At 44.1% G+C, this 20,845-nt stretch overlaps 3 protein-coding genes across 5 annotated transcripts in view; 2 read left to right on the plus strand and 1 right to left on the minus strand.

Moving 5' to 3' along the window:
• The window catches only part of HEATR4 (HEAT repeat containing 4), a 35,369-nt gene extending 31,119 nt beyond the window's left edge, over nt 1-4,250 (minus strand). For 2 of the 3 annotated variants that reach the window (XM_072115719.1, XM_072115721.1), the window contains exons 1-3: nt 3,865-4,250; nt 2,929-3,096; nt 46-870 (exon numbers count right to left, since the gene is read on the minus strand). In XM_072115719.1, the coding sequence (XP_071971820.1) occupies nt 46-851 (806 nt within the window). In that variant the 5' untranslated portion in view covers nt 852-870; nt 2,929-3,096; nt 3,865-4,250. The remainder of the gene's footprint in view (nt 1-45; nt 871-2,928; nt 3,097-3,864) is intronic. The other variant, XM_072115720.1, reaches the window with a different exon arrangement.
• A 46-nt stretch (nt 4,251-4,296) lies between these two features.
• LOC140069706 (acyl-coenzyme A thioesterase 1-like) lies at nt 4,297-12,159 on the plus strand. Its single transcript, XM_072115722.1, has 3 exons — nt 4,297-4,860; nt 8,445-8,647; nt 11,323-12,159. Exons 1-3 carry the CDS (start codon nt 4,353-4,355, stop codon nt 11,911-11,913), a joined length of 1,302 nt encoding a protein of 433 aa, XP_071971823.1. The 5' UTR covers nt 4,297-4,352; the 3' UTR covers nt 11,914-12,159.
• A 1,775-nt stretch (nt 12,160-13,934) lies between these two features.
• LOC140069707 (acyl-coenzyme A thioesterase 1-like) lies at nt 13,935-17,190 on the plus strand. The gene is made up of 3 exons (XM_072115723.1): nt 13,935-14,560; nt 16,011-16,213; nt 16,329-17,190. Exons 1-3 carry the CDS (start codon nt 14,017-14,019, stop codon nt 16,902-16,904), a joined length of 1,323 nt encoding a protein of 440 aa, XP_071971824.1. The 5' UTR covers nt 13,935-14,016; the 3' UTR covers nt 16,905-17,190.
• The last annotated feature ends 3,655 nt before the right edge of the window (nt 17,191-20,845 follow it).

A 20,845-nucleotide genomic window follows, 5' to 3' on the forward strand; every position in this document is an offset into this window, starting at 1 on the left:
TGATAGTAATCTGGATGACTAAACATTACTATGTTACCATCTTACTTGTAAAAGACTGGAAGAAGTGTCTCAGGTTTGCGCTCTTGCTTAATATCCTTATGATCCACTGGTTTATACTTTTGATCTTTGAAGGTTGTAAAGTCTTCTTCAGTCATGTGCTCATCATTAATAAGTTCAGTGGTGATACTTGATCCATATTGTTTGGACAGCTTTTCCTTGGCATCTTTGCTTTCTATATGGTGACCCACAATCCAGCGAGCAGTAGGTTTTGTCAGCCGACTCAACAGAACATCAGTAGAGTTATCACTCTTTATAAGATTCTCTTTATATGGCACTTTTTCTCTTCGAGTCAGTAGGTTGCTCTCCTCTCTTAAGAAGGTTTGCGGCTTCAGGTTCTCCCCGGAGCCATCATGTCTTTGTTCATCTTCGGGTTTCCTCCATGGACTATTTCCAAAGAGAATGCAACTTTTTGATTTGAGTTTTTTAGTTGGGGCAGATGGTTCTACATAACTCACATGATGAGGTTTTTGTTGTAGCTTGTGTTGCTTTGGCTGGGTCTTTAACAAGGTTTTCATTCCTCTTTGTGGAATTACATCTAATGCATTGTACAAGTCTTTTGCATCCCACTCTTGGTAAGATAGACTAGCAAACCCTCGATCCTTTATCACTTCCTTGGAAAAACGAAGATCCCCAGCTATTTTCTGAATGTATATTTCCTGGCATTTTAAATAATGTTGACTTGACGTATGGGATTCAGTCATAGAAAGATGTTTTTGGCTTGGTATTGCATTTATCTTGCATGGATCTAGACAGAATACATTCTGTTCACAATAAAGTGTGGGCCGTTTCATCTCCAGTATTACCTAACATCTAAAAAACAAAAAAAAAATCTAAATGTAAGAGACCATGGATTATGTGGTCAACAATGGACACAGCTACTTTATAAGTTAAATGTCTCATTTTAAAGGGTTTCTCTGGAAAACCATAAGGTTGGGATCTGACTTTAGGTATACATTCTATTTAGCACAATGAATAGAAAACAGACTGAAAAGGACAAATTGCACTACCAGTTGCTCCATGTATAACACACTTATGCCTTAGGGTTAAAACTGATGACTGTTAGTGATCCATGAATCACAGACCCTGCACTTGCTGGATTTTAGTGCCTAAACACAGTGTAGAGTCAGAAACAGAGCATCATAGTGATATGTGATACAGGCAGTCCCTTCTTCTCCCATGGAACAACACCGAACATGATTACAGCATGAAATCAGAGCAACCAGCGGCGCACCTGCCATGAGGCGAGTTGAGAACTTTGCCTCAGGCGCTGCAGCTATGGGGCTGCTATGGGGCCGTCTGCCGGCGCTACCACCCAAGTCCCACCACCGGCGCAGCCACCCACCGACACAGACACCCGGCCGACACGCCCACTTGCCTACACAGCCACCAGCCCGCCTGCTGACACGGCTGTCCGACCGCCGGCGCCGCCACCCACCAACACAGACACCCCGCCGACCGCTGACACGGCCACCTGCCGACACTGCCACCAGTGTGGCCAATCGGCGCGGCCACCCACCGACACAGCCAGCCGGTCGACGATACAGGCATCCGGCCGGTCTCTGGTGCTGCCACTTGCTGACTCAGCCAATCGCCCGCCCACAGACACCCGCCTGCGCTGCAACCCATTCACCAAAAGAGTAAGTAACTTTGTGTATTAACTTTATTCTTTTTTCTCTTCATATATGCATATATGTTGTATTTGTGTTTGTGTATGCTGTATGAGTGTATGTGGTGTGAATGTAAATGATGTCTGTTTGTGTGTATATGCTGTATGTATATGCAGCATATGTTTGTATTTGTAAAGTGCTGGCGAATTTGATGACGTTGAATTCACATAAACGTATGGGGGACGTATGTATGGATGTACTACATGGCGGTATTTATCTTATACTACATAGTCTCATAGTATATAAGGCCGGAAAAAGACGCAAGCCCATCAAGTTCAACCTTTAAGAATTAAATAAATGTTTTATCCCCATAACCCGTGATATTTTTTCTCTCCAGAAAGGCCTCTCTTGAACATGGCGGTACGCTGTATCTACCTTATACTACATGGTGGTACGCTGTATCCTTCTTATACTACATGGCGGTACACTGTTTCTATCTTATACTACATGGTGGTACACTGTATGCATTTTACACTACATGGCGGTACACTGTATGCATTTTATACTACATGGTGGTACGCTGTATCTGTCTTATACTACATGGCGGTATGTTGTATCTGTCTTATACTACATGGTGGTATGCTGTATCTATCCTATACTACATGGCGTCACACTGTATGCATTTTATACTACACGGCTGGCGGCATGCTGTATGCATTTTAAACTACATGGCGGCATGCTGTATGCATTTTGCTTTGCTTTATTTTCACACCAAACCAATATGATGGATCTGGTCCTGACACATGTGGTCCCTGATATATTACATATATGGGGCAGGGGCGTCTCCCTATAGCTCGCCTCAGGCAGCAGAAAGGCTTGGTTCACCCCTGAGAGCAAGTCAGTCGAATCATTTCAACCACCTAATTTTGCCAACTGGCAGCTGTCCTTCAGGTCGGATGCCTGATGTTGTAGACCAGTGTTTTGATGTAGGAATCACATGCTATTGACTTCCTTGCATACAAAACTTTAGATAGGAACCAACAGAATGATGATGTGGAAGCAAGCGAGTGCTATGAGATTCTATTTTAGAATTTCTTGTTTGATGGAGTGCGGTACATGGTCAAATTTAGAAATGTAAGCTATAACAATATTATAATAGAACACTTTTCAACCCTCATTTGTAGTGTATCTGCCCCTAACTTCACCATATCTAATGCCATATCTAAAAAATGAATGTAGATAAAAGATTAAATATATTTACCTGGAGAGGTAATACAGAATGTAATCTGTGAAGGGGAGATCGCAATCAGATTTTCACACTCAGCTCCAGCAATGTGACAGCCAGATCCGTGTTGTTTACTGCAGCGCTAGGCAACGTGTCCGAGAATGTCTGTCATGTCTGCATTGTCCTGCTAATCCTGCCTTACATCTACAATGCACAGACAAATATAGCTGCTCTTTTTGCAGAAAATATTGCTCTGTACTATACAGCCGTTAGCATGTCCTATACTTGGCTTTGTGGGGAATAACATTTTCTGAAGGCCTGAAGAGCCCCCAGACAGTGGTTGAAGACCTATTGTACCCCTTTGGTGACATTCTGGAGCAATCTTATCTCTATAATATGATGCTGATATACAGCAGTGCTTGACTCCAGAACACCTGACTTACAGACAACCCCTAGTTACAGACAGACCTCTGCTCACTGGATGCTAATGATTTACTGATGTTTGGCCCCAGGGTGCAATGGTCATCTGTAAGGTGTTTTTATTTGAAGGTTCACCTATGAAATATACCAATTCGGACTTACGGTACATACAAATCCAGAACAAACCTACTGAACCTATCCTGTATGTAGCCTGGGGACTACCTGTACTGGATCATTGCTGATCCTCTATTGCACTGGCATGTGCAAGGAAACTGGTGGGGATGGGGCTTTCCTTGTCCGTCACATAGCCTCCACCAAATAGTGAGAACGGGCCCACAATTTTTGTGACCAGTGGGGTTCCCAGTAGTCTGACTTCTACCAATCACATTGAAAGGTGACCTGCATAAGTTTGCAAATGGCTAGCTCATGGCCATCATAGACGTGCATCGCGCATGGGCAACCGCAACGTAAAAGATGGGGCAGGAATAGGACCTGCTCTGATTTGCGACATGGCCATTCAGATCCCTATGGAGAGGTGTGAGCTATACTCACCTTCTCCAGCCGGCTCGTGGCTCATGTGGACGTGGATAGAAATAATAAAATAAATAAAATTTGGTAAATCCCAGTGGGCAGTCAGGGAAACTCCCAAAAAGTTTCCGTTAGGGGAACAATAAGGGAGCCCCTTAATCCAGTAGTTGTGCACCTTGAGACCAGTCACTGGCACCAGGTAAGGAAACAGATGCACCATGTTATTGATTGGCACTGGCACATCCTCCATACTGGCTCCTGGCACATTTTAATGATTTTTCTTGCCAGTGCCCTGCAGTATTATTGAGCACATATTCCTTTTTGCAGCCTGGCCCCCACTGCTATGACCACTGTGGATCCTGTGGCGCTGATGAGATGTGGCTCTGTAATAACCGGTGCCATGTGCACATGAAGGTGACCCAGCATTAAAACGCAAAAACTTTATTAATCAGGTTTGATATAGACACACGGGTGCGGCGCATGCGGTTACACGGCTGATGTGCTGAGGGCGGATGATGCTGTCACTTCTCCCCCGGACCCTGCCCCATGTGCCCCGGAGCAGCCGCGCCATGTCCGGTGTGCGGCTGCAGGTGGTGCCGGGCCGCTGCCTCTATGACGCCCCCCTGCGGCTGCAGGTCCGCGGCCTGAGCCCCGGGCAGGACGTGAGTCTCCACACGGCTCTGAGCGATGAGGGCGGCCAACTCTTCTCCTCCGTGGGCCGCTACCGAGCCGACAGCAGCGGGGAGCTGGATGTCAGCCGGAGCCCGGCCCTGGAAGGCGGCAGCTACACGGGAGTGGAGCCGGAGGGGCCCCTGTGGTCCCTGGAGCCGCGCACTCCCCTGCGGAGGCTGCTCAAGAAGGACGTGCGGAGCCCCTACCAGCTGCGCTTCTCCCTGCACCCACACCCGCCCGGGGCTCCCCTAGCCTCCGCCGCCCAGGACAGGAGCTTCATGGGGGAAGGGGTGACCCGGGTGCCGGTGCGGGACGGGAGGGTGCGGGGAAGCCTCTTCCTGCCGCAGGGTGAGTGCACAATAATAAGAGACTCCTGTAATGTGCTGTTGTGTGTGGACACCAGGGGGCGCTGCACTGCGGCCTCTTCCTGCCGCCCGGTGAGTTCGGAATGTGCACAGGTCACACCTGATGTCACTACCTGTTATACAGGATGATCTCCATCTCTGCTGGAGAGATTAGCGAAGAGGGAAAAGAGTGCTCCCCTTTATGCTGAGTGCATAACCACTTTGTAGGTCAGACAGTTTTGTGATCGCTCCAGGGGTCTGGATCTCCTATCGGGGTCTGTCAGAAACAGGTTTCAATCCACAAAAACATTGCATCAGGGATGTCAGGGCTTCTCCACCCTGCAGGGCAATCCTGTTCCGCTTACTCCAAGCGTATTAAAAGCATTTATGTGTAAAAGAACGTTTACACGTTATTCTGTAGCTTCACATTTTGAGGCAATAGGGATTCATCTTCCTCAGGCTTAGATAACTTATTTCTATACATACCATTCAAATTTACCATATGTACTTGAGTATAAGCCAAACCGAGTATAAGCCAACCAGCCCCCATGTAGTATGTAGCCAGCCCCCATGTAGTATGTAGCCAGCCCCCATGTAGTATGTAGCCAGCCCCCATGTAGTATGTAGCCAGCCCCCATGTAGTATGTAGCCAGCCCCCATGTAGTATGTAGCCAGCCCCCATGTAGTATACAGCCTGCCAGCCCCCGTGTAGTATACATCCTGCCAGCCACCGTGTAGTATACATCCTGCCAGCCCCCGTGTAGTATACAGCCTGCCAGCCCCCGTGTAGTATACAGCCAGCCAGCCCCCGTGTAGTATACAGCCAGCCAGCCCCCGTGTAGTATACAGCCAGCCAGCCCCCGTGTAGTATACAGCCAGCCAGCCCCCGTGTAGTATACAGCCAGCCAGCCCCCGTGTAGTATACAGCCAGCCAGCCCCCGTGTAGTATACAGCCAGCCTGCCCCCGTGTAGTATACAGCCAGCCTGCCCCCGTGTAGTATACAGCCAGCCTGCCCCCGTGTAGTATACAGCCAGCCTGCCCCCGTGTAGTATACAGCCAGCCTGCCCCCGTGTAGTATACAGCCAGCCTGCCCCCGTGTAGTATACAGCCAGCCTGCCCCCGTGTAGTATACAGCCAGCCTGCCCCTGTGTAGTATTCAGCCAGCCAGCCCCCGTGTAGTATCCAGCCAGCCCCCGTGTAGTATCCAGCCAGCCCCCGTGTAGTATCCAGCCAGCCAGCCCCCGTGTAGTATCCAGCCAGCCTGCCCCCGTGTAGTATCCAGCCAGCCTGCCCCCGTGTAGTATCCAGCCAGCCTGCCCCCGTGTAGTATCCAGCCAGCCTGCCCCCGTGTAGTATCCAGCCAGCCTGCCCCCGTGTAGTATCCAGCCAGCCTGCCCCCGTGTAGTATCCAGCCAGCCTGCCCCCGTGTAGTATCCAGCCAGCCTGCCCCCGTGTAGTATCCAGCCAGCCTGCCCCCGTGTAGTATCCAGCCAGCCTGCCCCCGTGTAGTATCCAGCCAGCCTGCCCCCGTGTAGTATCCAGCCAGCCTGCCCCCGTGTAGTATCCAGCCAGCCTGCCCCCGTGTAGTATCCAGCCAGCCTGCCCCCGTGTAGTATCCAGCCAGCCTGCCCCCGTGTAGTATCCAGCCAGCCTGCCCCCGTGTAGTATCCAGCCAGCCTGCCCCCGTGTAGTATCCAGCCAGCCTGCCCCCCCTGAATGGAGCCGGGGCCAGAAGCTGCGGGTGTCGGCTATATATTATAGCCGACACCCTCCTCTAACACCCTACTCCGATCGCGGGTGTTAACCCCTAACGGCGTGCTAGGGGCATTTAACTGGATTCTGACCCCCCCCCCCCCCCGCGGCGCTTACCGGGGGGGTCCCGCTTCTCCGATCGCAGCCCCGGGACTGCCGGTGCCCGGGGCTGCGCGATCTTCTTCCGGGAGCCGGGTCCGTGCCTTCTGGCAGGACCCGGCTGTGACATTCTGAGCATGCGCAGCATGCTCAGTGTGTCACATAATACAGTGTAATACATCTGTATTACACTGTATTAGGTGAAGAATAGCTTGAACAAGTGATCAGTGGATCACTTGTTCAAGCTAACCTGTAAAAGTAAAGAAAAAAAAGTTAAAAACACTGAATAAACACAATTTTTAATAAAAATAATTAATTAAATAGAGTTAAAGTCCCCCTAAACACAAACATTCCCTATACACATCTAATAAAGTAAAAATACCTGAAAATCAAAAAAAGTTATGTGCCCCAAAATGGTACCAATTGAAAGAACAACTCAACACGTAAAAAATAAGCCCTAAACTAGCTCTGTCAACCAAAAAATATTAAGGTTAAGTTTCCGAAAAGATGGCGATGCAGAAACAAATGAGATTTCCTCTATATTAGTTTTTCTCCAGCAAAATTGTAAAAATAAATGAAAAACTATATAAATGAGGTATCACCGTAATCGTAGTGATCTATAGAATGAAAATATCATAGTATTTTTAGTGTATGGTGTACGACCCCCACAATATACAAAAAAAAGAAACCCCAAATTGACAATTTTCTTTTCCTCCATACATTAAAGAGTTAATAAAATCTCATTGAAAAGCTACAGACCCACTTAAATGAAGTATTTGTAAAGTGCATCTCATGTCGCAAAAAATAAGCCCTTTTATGTCCAAATTGCCAAAAAAATAAAGATTGTACAGCCAATAAAAAGTGACAATGCATAATCTGCTCTGAATGGTGCAGCTTCCCTTCGATGCCCTGGCGTGTGCCCATACAGCAGGTTACCACCACATATGGGGTATTGTTATACTCGGGAGGGATTGGGTATCAAATTTTGTGGAGCGTTTTGGTATTTTATCCACTGAGAATTTGTACATTTTATGAAAAACACATTCATTTAGCCAAAGAAAATGTAATTTCGAAATTGCATCTGATTTTGTTTTAACCCCTGTAAACCAATTAAAAGGTTAACAAACTTCATAAAAGTTGTTTTACGTACGTTGAGGGGTGTAGTTTCTATAATGGGGTAATTTATGGGGTTTTACTTTTATTTAGGCCTCTCAAAGTGACTTGAAACCTGAGCAGGTCCCTCAATAGCAGGATTTTGTTTTTTTTATGAAAATGTGAAAAATCGCACCTAACGTTCAAAGGCCCATAACATCCTACAAAAATAAGAGGATGCATAAAAAACCACGGAGGTATAAAGTAGACATTCGGTGAATGTTAGTTATTATGTTTTTTGGTGTTATGACTCATGTGTGGAAAAAGTAGAAAATTTTGAATTTCGAAAATTGCTAATTTTTCCAAATTTTCACCAAATATCTGATTTTCTCATAAATAAATGCAAAACATACCACCAAAATTTTTTAACTAACATGAAGTACAATGTGTCACGAGAAAAAAATTTCAAAATCACTTGGATATGTTAAAGCGTTCCAAAGTTATAACCATTTATAGTGTCAGAGGGCAGATTTGAAAAAATGGGCCGTGTCAGGAAGGTGAAAAGTGGCTTCGGCGTTAAGGGGTTAATATCTCTAATTTGAGTTGTCACACATCATTCTCACTAGTATAATTTATATTTCCAGGTCCTGGGCCATTTCCTGGAGTTATTGAAGTACAAGGTACTGGTGGAGGCCTCCTCGAATACAAGGCAAGCCTACTGGCTAACAGAGGCTTTGCCACACTGGCATTAGCTTACTATAACTATGAAGATCTACCCAAAGATATGAAAGAATTTAGGCTGGAATACTTTGAAGAAGCTGTAAATTATATGTTGAAGCATCCTCAGGTAGGTAGTAGGGTTGCACCCATACCAAAATTTTAAGTGTGATATGATATCTTAATCAATACCGATACAATACTTTTCACAAAAAGGAAAAAAAATTGTTATCTTTATTTAAAATGTTTATTAAAACACACAAAAATCTGGTCAGGACTGCTGGAGCACACCTAACCAATCGAGGCCGCGTTCACACACTCCAAGCGTCGCAGGAAGGGGTTTCTCCTGATTGCAGATGTGTTTAGACCTAAGGGTGCTGTCATAGAGTGCGCTCTTGGTGCATTTTAAAACACACTGAATCTCTTGGTCGCTGTGGCCAGATGCACCTTAAAAATATTTCTAGAATCTGCCCATTTCTTACAATTGAAACATCTAAAACACTAATTGTTACTCTGTTTCACTCTCGACTAGACTACTGTAACTCCCTACTAATCGGTCTCCCACTTACTAAACTCTCTCCTCTACAATCTATTCTGAATGCAGAAGCCAGGCTCGTCTTTCAGACCAAACGCTACACGGAAGCCTCCAGTCACTGCACTGGTTGCCAGTCTCCTTCCTAATAAAGTTTACATTAATCACTCTCATCCACAAAGCTCCGCATAACGCTGCACCCCCTACCTCTCATCTCAGTCTATCGTCCAAACCGTGCTCTTCAATCTGCCAATGATCTTAGATTATTCTTTTCCTTAATTCAAACTTCCCACGCACATGTCCAGGACTTCTCCAGAGCTGCACCAATTCTCTGGAATGCCCTTCCCCGCACTATCAGACTAATACCCTACCTCCAAAGCTTCAAACGTTCTCTTAAAACTTATTTATTTAGGCAAGCTTATCACACTCTCTAACTGCATGCAACCTTAAATCTTTATTTACCAATTCTGGGTACTCCCTCTGCCTGTTATCTGTAAGATGCTTCTCTGCAGTCTCCCTGACTATGGACTTTATATATAAAGTCCATAGTTCATATTTATTAAATTATTTTTATCCCATCCCCTTATAAACATGACTGGACCATTATACAAGCTCTTATACCTTGTGTCACCCCCTCATCCTCATAGACTGTAAGCTCTTGTGTCATCCTCTCATCCTCATAGACCAGTGATGGGCAACCTTTTGAGCTTGGTGTGTCAAAATTCGCCAAAAAAAACGAGCATAATTCGGGTGGTGTGTCACCTTGACAAAAAAAACATAATTTTGTGATATTTATAGTTTAAATAACAAATATGTATAATTATTTAACTTCTAGGGTACTTTAATCCTAGGTTGTGTGATTGATCCTACCATGTACTGCCATACTATAGTATACTACAGTATGGCAGTATATGGGGATTTTCCACATCATCTATTTATTACAATGTGCTGGGCAATCTCTCAGCCTCCCGGCTACTGCACCTGGCCGTGTAGGAGCCAAGGATGAAACTTAACTCTCTGGCGGCCGCGTGTCACTGAAAATGGCTATGCGTGTCAGCACTGACACGCGTGTCATAGGTTGGCCATCACTGTCATAGACTGTAAGCTCTTGTGTCACCCCCTCATCCTCATAGACTGTAAGCTCTTGTCACTCCCTCATCCTCATAGACTGTAAGCTCTTGTATCACCCCTTTCATCCTCATAGACTGTAAGCTCTTGTGTCACCCCATCATCCTCATAGACTGTAAGCTCTTGTGTCACCCCCTCATCCTCATAGACTGTAAGCTCTTGTCACTCCCTCATCCTCATAGACTGTAAGCTCTTGTATCACCCCTTTCATCCTCATAGACTGTAAGCTCTTGTGTCACCCCCTCATCCTCATAGACTGTAAGCTCTTGTGTCACCCCCTCATCCTCATAGACTGTAAGCTCTTGCGAGCAGAGCCCTCACTCCTATTGTTTCATACTCTGTAATGTCTTATTTGTATATGTTCCCCAGAATCTGTAAAGCTCTACAGAATATGATGGGGCCATGTAAATAAAGATTATTATTGTATGTTTTTGCATGGTGTTTGGCTGGTTTGAATCCTGTAATAACATTTTAACAGCTGCTTCCACTTCCACAGATGAAGAAAAAACGATTCAAACCAGCCAAACACATAAAAATGCACCAAGAAAGCATTGGGGCTGATTTACTAAGGGTCTGCGTTCCGCACTATGGTCGGAATACCTGTCGGTTTCTGATGTGCACCGCATTTAGAAGGGGTTTTTGGCGCACGCGATCGGATTTTGCCGCATCGGCGCCGGCTTTCATGCAATACATTTAACATTAAAATTGGTGTCGCAAGCCATGCAAGCCAACGCACCTCGGGGATTGCGATGGGACGGGTGGGGGGTCGATTGCATGAAAGATGGCAGCACCCATGCACTGCCATGTTTTAAGTTCCGCCGGCGCAAGCACCAAACGCAGTGTTAGCGATGGGTCTTTCCTGCAATATGCAGCAAAGCCTATCTCTATATGAAGAGGACTCAGCCCGTGAGCCCTCTTCATACACCCTTCACAGCTCTGCGGCGGATATACCCGTCGCAGAACGTGAAGGGGTTAAGTTAGATCTATGTAGAAGATATATGTAGAAGTATCAGGAGTGTTGAGACGCCTGATAAAAAATAGTAAATATAAAAATAAAGTTAAAAAAAAAAAATTGCATAGAGAATTTGCAGTGTTTTATACTTGTAAGTTGGTGCAAATCATCTTGTATTTTCTCTGTTTTCCAGGTGATGGGTCCAGGGATCGGTCTGCTTGGCCACTCTAAAGGTGGAGACTTGGTACTTTCTATGGCCTCCTTCCTTAAAGGCATAGCAGCCACGGCTGTTGTCAATGGCTCAGTGGCTAATGTTGCAGCAACTCTTCGCTATAAGGACATTACTCTACCTCCCATTGGCATTGACGCTAAAAAATTAAAACTCCCTCAGCCAGGAGTGGGCGATATCAGTGATGTATTACTTAATCCTCTAGAAGAAGCTAACCGGAAGAGTCTTATTCCTGTTGGAAGAGCTGACTGCAAGTTGCTGTTTATTGTGGCAGGAGATGACAAGAACTGGAAGAGCGACTTTTATGCCCAAACCGCTTGCCAGCTTCTAGCAGAGGCAGGAAAAGAAAAGCCAGAAGTTGTGTTCTATCCTAAAGCTGGCCATTACATTGAGCCACCAAATTTTCCCCTGTGTAAAATGTCTATGCACAAGCTTGTTGGGATGCCTGTGGTTTGGGGTGGAGAACCAAAGGCACATGCAATGGCACAAGTGGACTCATGGAAGAGAATACAGGACTTCTTCAACAAACATCTCAAGAAAAAGAGTCAACTCTGACCATATTGTGTTATAAAAGCACAGAATGCACTAAATCTCACAGAGTATTAAACTGTCTTGATAAATAAGAGTATTAAATATAATTTATATGGATATATATATATAATACAGAAAGAAGATTCTATACAAATTACTAAAGTCCAATGTACCGTATATATATATATGTAACCGTGATGTCTTATTTTTATTACATTTGCATTTCAAATAAAGGCATCTACTGTATTTTATTAATGACTTATTAAAGAATGTTCAGATTTTTGAATTATTATTTGTTTTATTTGCAAGACTGGGATATGATTGGACCCCATTCCTCTCCACACAAGCACAATGAAATATGGATGTCTCATAAACTGTCTGATAGATGCAGGTCACACCTATCCTCACACTTTTGGTGCACTGGTTCCACTCAGATCTATTAAAGGGGTGAGACAGATTAAAGTCCCCCCTCTCCCCCGCAGCACCTCTTGATCGTCTGCTATATTCTATCCACAGAATTTAAAGACCAATATTAAAAGCTTTTACTAACAATAACATCCCTCACCCAGTACCTGTAGCTCAGAAGGTATTGACTTGGTGGCTGACACTACACATGTATATACAGTATGTTAGACACAGGTAGGAGGGTGATTTTGTTACAACTTCGCCTGACCTTGGCTTATCACTTTTGAATTTGTAACCAGATGTCTTCAGCTCCCGCAAGCGCCTCTCCACACTATACAATTATCTCCACACTTACTGTATAACGTGACCTGTATAACATACAACTTACAAAACAACTGACCACGCTGTTTCCCAAATAAATAATAAAATATCCAACGTGAGGCCCTCCTAATGTGTTGTAATACCCCACCTAAACAATTATATACAGCCCCCCACCATCCCCAGTCTAAGGATATAAATCCTTAGGATATACATCCTCCCCCATCCCCAGTTTAAGTATATAAAGCTCTTTGTTCCATTGCAGCCATCTTGACAGAAAAAAACAGAAATGTAGATATGTTTGCTAATTCATTAAACATATCACATGGTCATAAGTATTCAAACCTTTTGCTGTGACATTCATATTTAACTCATATGCTGTCCATTTCCTTTTGATCCACTTTGAGATGGCACTACTCCTTAAATGGTGTCCAGATGTTTTTAATTAAACTGATTGGATTTGATTAGGAAAGACACACACCAAGACCTCACAACGCATGTCAGAGGTCACAGTTTCAAAATAATTTCTGCATAACTTAAGGTTCCTAAGAGCACAGTGGCCTCCATAATCCTTAAATGGACGACCACAGCTGTTCCTCCACCTCGTCCAGCCAGACTAAGCATTTGTCGGAGAAGAGCCATGTTGAGAGAGGTAAGCAACAACTCCAAGATCACTGTGGCTGAGCTAGAGAGATGCAATAGGGAGATGGGAGAAAGTTCCACAAAGTCACCTATCACTGCAGCCTCCACCTGTCGGGGCTTTATGTGTGCTTGATTTACAATCCTTGATGCTAGTAGTAGATGTCCTATAATTCCCCCTTTACACCACCGCCACGTAGGGATGTGAAGGGGGTGCATCTAGTGGTGGAGGGTGGTCTTCACTGTGCCTCACACTAGCTATAGCACATTCACTAGCCTGTACAGGTGCAGAATAAGGCGCAATTGTACAAAAGTCGCATCCAGAGCCTCATGATATATTCGATGCACCAAAGGGAACATCATACTCTGTCTGGCACAATATATATTATAATAATTAGATTATTGCACGCTCCATAGTCACTCTGATGCTAATCCCAGCACAGCTTTCATGTCTATTGCTCTTTGAAAATAAAAGCTGGTCTTTCATTGGCTCCTCTGAGAAACAATGTGGCATGAAAGTAGCTAAAAGAGAGTAGAAAAATAATAAGCACTGGACAAAAAGTACATTTTTTGTGACAAGGCGTCGTGCAATCCCAGTGATCTTTTAGCCATGGCTGCGTTGTAGTCACGTGATTTACGTGCCGCACGCTGTGAGCTGAAGATGATCTGTGATGTATTACTCTGGTCTGTGCGGTGGTCATGTGACTCTATAGGAGGCTTCCTGGGGTCTGTGTGCTGGTCATGTGACCCTCTCGCTACAGAGTGATGTTGCGGGTAGTGAGGCGCTGCGCTGCGGTGGGGCTGTGGAGGGCCGCGGCTGTACGTCCTGTACACCGGGCCGTGTGTCTGTCTGTGGACCCTCAGTCAGGTCTTGCCGATGAGAAGCTGCACGTCCGAGTCCAGGGGCTGAGCCCTAGAGACGCAGTGACGCTGAGAGCTGTAGTGGTAGATGAGCAGGGCTGCCTGTTTGACTCCTGTGCACACTATGCGGCTGATAGCTCCGGCTCTGTAGATCTGCACAGGGATGCCTCTCTGGGGGGTGACTACACAGGGGTTCTGCCCATGGGGCTGCTATGGAGTCTGTCACCCTCTGTCATGGAGAAGCCCTACCAGAGGCTGGAGAAGAAGAGTGTGTACAAGTCCCCCATGGTGGTGGAGGTGCTGGTGCACGAGGGCCACACTCGCCCCAAAGCCTTACCAGGTGCCGTCCTGGCTAAGACCAAATGTGAGCGACTCTTCATAGCCCCCGGAGTGCGGAGGATCAGACTGAGAGAGGGGGCAGTTAGGGGCAGCTTGTTTCTACCCCCAGGTAATCCTGAGAGAAGATCCCGCTGATTAATTTCTAGATATTTATCCGAATATTCAGGAAATAATTAATTACTGATTATTAACTTATCAATGACATGAGAACCTGTCACTGCCAAGACATGGTTACTCTAGTTTATAGCATTCATCATAATGTGATTGTGATTAAAGGGGTCACTAACAAAGAATATAATTGTCGACTACAGCTAATAATAATAGTTTTATATTTGCACATAGGGATAAGCTTCTGATCGGTGGGGGTCTCAGTGGTGGGACAATCGCGTATCGCCTGTTGTACCCTAGATGAATAAAGCAGCCGGTCACACATGCACGCTGCTGCAGCCTTCACTGTCCATGGCACTGACAGAAGTAGACAAGTACTGGTCTCAGCTATCTCAATCAGTATGAAGATGAATAGATTATGAGATGCTGGCGGCTTCAATGTCAGGAGATGACAGTGGGGTGGCACATGCGCACTAAGTCCCCATGAAAGCAGGAAGCTGGCATCTCCGCTGACAGCCTGTGAGGAAAGAGGAGAGCCTGGACAGCCCCCTAATGAATAAGCCCGACCTCTAGTCCGTCGATCGGACTTATAAGTATTTTATGGGTCATATGCTTATAGGACGATTAGTGAAGTTTGAGTAAAGCCTGGGTTATGAGTAGTTTTAGTAGGTATGTTTGGATGGGGGCACAGATTTGTGGTGACAAGTGTCCTTTAAAGAAACTAGTTACTACTGGTATAATAAGTGTATATACAAAAAATGTTTACATTTATTGGCTGGATGTACAATATTCTTGATGTACTATTCTTTTGGAGCTTAAATGGGTTTCCAGGATGGGATTCTTTCCCATTAACTCCAGTTGGCATAAAAATAATAAAGAACTTTATTTTTTTAAAAAAAAGTAAAAATAATAGATACCTAGCACAGCCTTTGCCTGTGGTCCAGCACACGTTTCCCGTCCCGTTGACTTCTTTTGGTATTCAGCAGTGGCATAACATCAACAGCCCACACCGGTCACTACACCGGTGCTACACTGGTCATTGTGTGCACCCTGTGGATATGATATCACCAAAACTCTAACTTCTAACTCTAACCAAAACTTCTATGTAAATGAGTTGAGAGGATTTAAAGGACATCTTTCACCATGATGTTACATTAACACCTATGGAGTCTGGAGCCCCTCAGGCTCATTTGCATACAATCCTTGATCCTGGTGGTCGATGCCCTTTAAGGTCCCAGCTCCCTTGAAAATACTTTCTTTATTAGAACATATTAAATAAACTGCGACATGACTGTCTGTATTGAACAGCTGACGCGTTTCGGGCTAAAGAAATAATCACATTCCCTTAGTCATGCAGAAGTTCTTCTACACTACTTGAGCCATCCCAACCTGGACATACCGTTTCATGTATTGCGTACAATTTTTTTCATCTGATATTTGTTGTTTACCAGGACAGGGCACCTTTCCTGGTGTGATTGATATGTTTGGGGATGACGGTGGCCTGGTTGAGTACCGTTCCAGTCTACTAGCCAGTCGTGGCTTTGCTGCTATGGCTCTGCCATATTTTGCCTTTGAAGACCTTCCCCCTGCAATGACTGAATTCCATTTGGAGTATTTTGAAGAAGCTGTAAATTTTCTCTCTCGACATCCAAAAGTGAGACCCATATTTTATGTTTGTAATGAGTTTATTCTTAACTGTAACATTAGAGTAAGTGTATTCAACGTCTGTTACATCACTAGAGTTTTATGTATATTTTTTCTTTTGAAAGACTAAAGGTACTTCAGTTGGTGTAATCGGTACTGGTAAAGGAGCAGATCTGGCTCTATCCATGGCCACCTACCTACCCAAGGTGCTTGCAGCAGTTAGTATATCCGGTTGTTGTGCCAACACAGCTGCCCCTCTGAGCTACAGAGATGTTACCATCCCAGCATTGATGTACAACATGAGTCGGGTTAAGATCTCTGAAACAGCTGTATTTGATGTCTCTGAAGCACTAGATGATCCATTGGATCCAGCAAACAGCCAGTGCCTCGTCCCAATAGAGAAAGCAGAAGGTTCTTTCATGTTTATTGTAGGAGAAGATGATCTGAATTGGAAGAGTTCTATCTATGCAAAGGCTGCTGTGTCCCGCTTGCAGGAGAATGGGAAGAAGAACTATAACCTGCAGTCTTACCCAGGAGCTGGACACCGGATTGACCCTCCATGTAATCCTTTTTCCCCAGTTGCTGTGGATAGAGTGCTTGGGGTGCCTATTTTAGGAGGAGGTGAACTTAAAGCTCACTGTCAGGCTCAGGAAGACTCCTGGCAGAAAATTCAAGAATTTTTTCGTACACACCTAGAATGATATGAAAAATGAAGCAAAATGTTTGTTTTCTTGAAGTGAAGTACCTCTGTGAGGTAGCACAGTGCCCTGGTATCATGATTTAAGCTTCAATCCTTATACTACATTACTGTTTGTTCTTAAAGGTGTTTTTCATTAATGACATTTCTCACCTATCCACAGAATAGGGAATTAAAGGGGTATTCCCAACTCACTATATGCCTTTTATTTAATTGTATTTAAACTGTAGAGATAAATGTCTTCAATTGGTTGTAATTTTAAAAAATGTACCTATGTAATGATTATTTACTGTATATTGGGCTTATATACCTTAGTTTCAGCCTCCAGTTGTCCTTAGATAATGCCTCCGCCACACACTAGCAAAGGTCTGAAGTAGAAGCAAGGATGTCAGGACTATGTGAACGGCGCATGCGTGAGCTAGGCGAACCCACTCTCTGTGTGCCTGCGCGGCCACCTCTGCTGGTGTTTGGCGGAGGCATTATCATAGGACAACTGGAGGCTGCAACTAAGGTATATAGGCCTCATTTACAGTAAATAATCACCATATAGGTAAAAAAAATTCAAAATTACAACCATTTGAAGAAATTTAGATCTGTAGTTTGGAAATTAAATAAAAGGCATTAAGTGAGTTGGGAATACCCCTTTAATGTCTGAATTCAGGGTTCTGACTGCCAAGACCCCCCATGATCAGCACAATGGAGTCTACATGTTTAACTTAGTTGCTCTAAATTGCTGACTTCTGGTGTCTGCTTGTGCTGGAGTCCTTACGCTATTTAGTGTAACTCTCTCTGTTCAGAAATTACCTAAAGCTAAACTGGCCAAGTGAATCTCACTAACATCTGCTTGTTGTAACACCTTACAGCTGTCACATGGTGGCAGCAGAGAGTCTGCTTTATGTTGATATAAATTTTTTTACTTGCAAAAAATCTAAATACAATTTTAGGGTAAATTTCTTTAATTATATTAATATTGTTTCAGGTGCCAGGTTTTCACGATAACAGAGGTGGGTTGTGAAAGTTTGCCAAAAGTGAGGGAAAACCCTTCCTAAAGAGAAAGGGACAAAAAAATCTGCCAGAAATCTACCTACATATAGAATAATTATATATCAAAGGTTGAGATCCTTTTTACATACATTGCTTTTGTATTATATCATACATTACAGTCCAGAAATGCTGCTGTAGGACTTGAAGCTGAAGTCTTCCAGCGCTGCTGGCTGGCTCAGTGTCGACCCTGCCGATTCTCTTTTAGAAATGTTGGCCTTCATTACAGGCCCAGTGTGAGAATAGGAGCTCCGCTAAGCTGTCAGAAGTGCCTTCTAGAATAATTATGCATATAGCCCTGGACATCGTACATGTGTGAGCGGCTCAGCAGCCGCCCATGAACAACCTATGTGATGTTATTTTTGCATTAAAGGTGTTTTTAATGTTTTTTTTTTATGTGGCCCAAATTTACATAATATAAAAAAATTCCTGCAGTGCTCCTGCTCTGTTATGGTGCTGGCTAAGCAGTGCCATATCATGTCCCCGATTAGTTGAAAGTAGACTGTGAGCACTGCAAGGCTAGACTATGTGGGATGAAACTATGTAAGAAAGCTTTACTTCGTTATCTGCCATTTGGGATTTATTTAAAAATATATATTTTATAGAGGGAAAAAGTCCTTTCAACCCCCTGCTACAAAAATATCTTCATCGATGTTCATTAACCTTGTTTGATCCAGAAAGTTGCATATCTTGTCCATCATGTAAAACTAGTTCTATGCCACAGGCCATGCAATAGTTGTATCTAGGAGCAATCAGGAATATATAGCAATTCTTTCCTTATTAGGTCATCCAAGGGCACAAATCACTGATTACGGCTGTCGTACACATAAAATCACTGATCCGTTGGTCTTATATGTCATTAGTTCCCCCTATCTTAATTAGAATAAACCAGAAAAAAACAATAAATATTTTATGCTGCCCTCCTAAAAATACTGACACATTAAGGGGGACATGGTTTACAACATTTTCTGGTGCACCATGCACCAACGTATGATATTATTAATTATTATTCCTGTTTTTATATAGCGCACACAGAGCTTGCCAAATCAATCCCTGTCCTCAATGGGGCTCACAATCCGGAGGAAACATACGACACAGAGAGAACATACAAACTCTTTGCAGATGTTGACCTGGATGGGACTTGAACCCAGGACCCCAGCACTGCAAGGCTGTAGTGCTAACCACTGAGCCACAGTGCTGATACATTTCCCTCATAATGGTCAGAGTTTTTCTTAGACTTAGAGCTTCCACTGACAACAATAAAACGTCCCAACAGGTATTTAGCCAAAGGCTAGAATTTCAGTGTATGAACATGTTTAGATCCCCATAATCGGCATTAGAAATCTTCTATCTGAAGTAAGTCTTGGCCTAAGGATTTTCAGCAGAAACTACTGATTTCCCAGCCCGGTGAGAAAAGGTAATGAGGGGTTTGATTTAATTCTTTGGGTAGTGTACTAGAACACTAAACCACCTGCTTCATAAGTTACACTCATAACTTATAGAAAAAAAAAACATGTTTTAATGACTGGTTACGATCAAGATAGCTCTCTCCCCACCCAAAAGCCAAGTCTCTCTTATCTTATTGGGTAAGCTCAATGATTCATTATACAGAATAGGAAAATCGCTCATGAGTCAGATCCTGGCAAAGAGAAGGTCTGTCCCTGCCAATATCTTCCCTGGAATAAATTCTAAGTATAAATGGCTAATGGTTTCAACATAACATGATACATTGTTGCTGGGATTCCACAATATTGGTAATGGGGATTAAAATGTCAACCTAAAAATTACAAAGTTTGTCATTGATACTCATACTATTGCTGGGTAACCATGTACCTGAATGCTCAGCTCCACCTGCTCATTGTTTATTAGTTACTTGATGTCGGTTATACCACACCTAACCGCTTGTACAGCAATCTGACCACATAATTGTAGTAGTTTTGCCTGGCAGTGCAGCCAGTGCAGATGGATACTTTGAGAGTTCTAAGCTTCTTCTTGTATCCACCAGGATGGGGGCGTGACCTTTATCATACGACGGTGCACAATCAATTCCTCCCTTATTTCTGGATATAGGGGAGCCATATAAGTGAATATACAGTGGGTACGGAAAGTATTCAGGTGCCTTTAAATTTTTCACTCTTTGTTTCGTTGTACCCAATTGGCAAGATCAAGAAAGTTCTTTTTTGGCTCATTAATGGACACTATTCACCCCATCCTGACAGAAAAAAAATTGAGATGGTTTAACTCCTTCATTGGAGTCCCTCTGTGTTTAATTAAAGTTGATTGGGAAAGGCACACACCTGTCTATATATAAAACCTCACAGTCAGAGCATATGAGAATCATGAGGTGTAAGGAACTGCCCAGGGAGTTTCGAGACAGAATTGTGGCAATGCACAGATCTAGCAAAGGGTAAAAAAGAATTTCTGCAGCACTAAAGATTCCTAAGTGCACAGTGGCCTCCATAATCCTTAAATGGAAGAAGTTTGGGAAGACCACAACTGTTCCTCGACCTGGCTGTCCAGCCAAACTAAGTTAAAGTAAAAACAAACTTCAAGATCACTGTGGCTGAGATCTAGAGATGCAGTAGGGAGATGGGAGAAAGGTGACCTTGTGGAACTATTACTGCAGCCTCCACCAGTCGGAGCTTTATGGCAGAGTGTACTGACATAAGCCTCTATACAGTGCCAGACATACAAAGGCTGCATACAGTTTACAAAAAAACACATGAAGGACTCCAGGCTATGAGAAATAAGATTGCTCATCACCTTCCAGATATAATCCTTCCAGAGATCCTGGGTGAAAATCTCTTCCAGAGTGCTCTGGACCTCAGACTGGGCTGAAGGTTCACCTTCCAACAAGACAATGACCCTAAGCACACAACTAAAATAATGAAGCAGAGGATTCAG

Source organism: Engystomops pustulosus, chromosome 7 (assembly GCF_040894005.1).
Source record: "Engystomops pustulosus chromosome 7, aEngPut4.maternal, whole genome shotgun sequence".
Classification (NCBI taxonomy): Eukaryota; Metazoa; Chordata; class Amphibia; order Anura; family Leptodactylidae; genus Engystomops; species Engystomops pustulosus.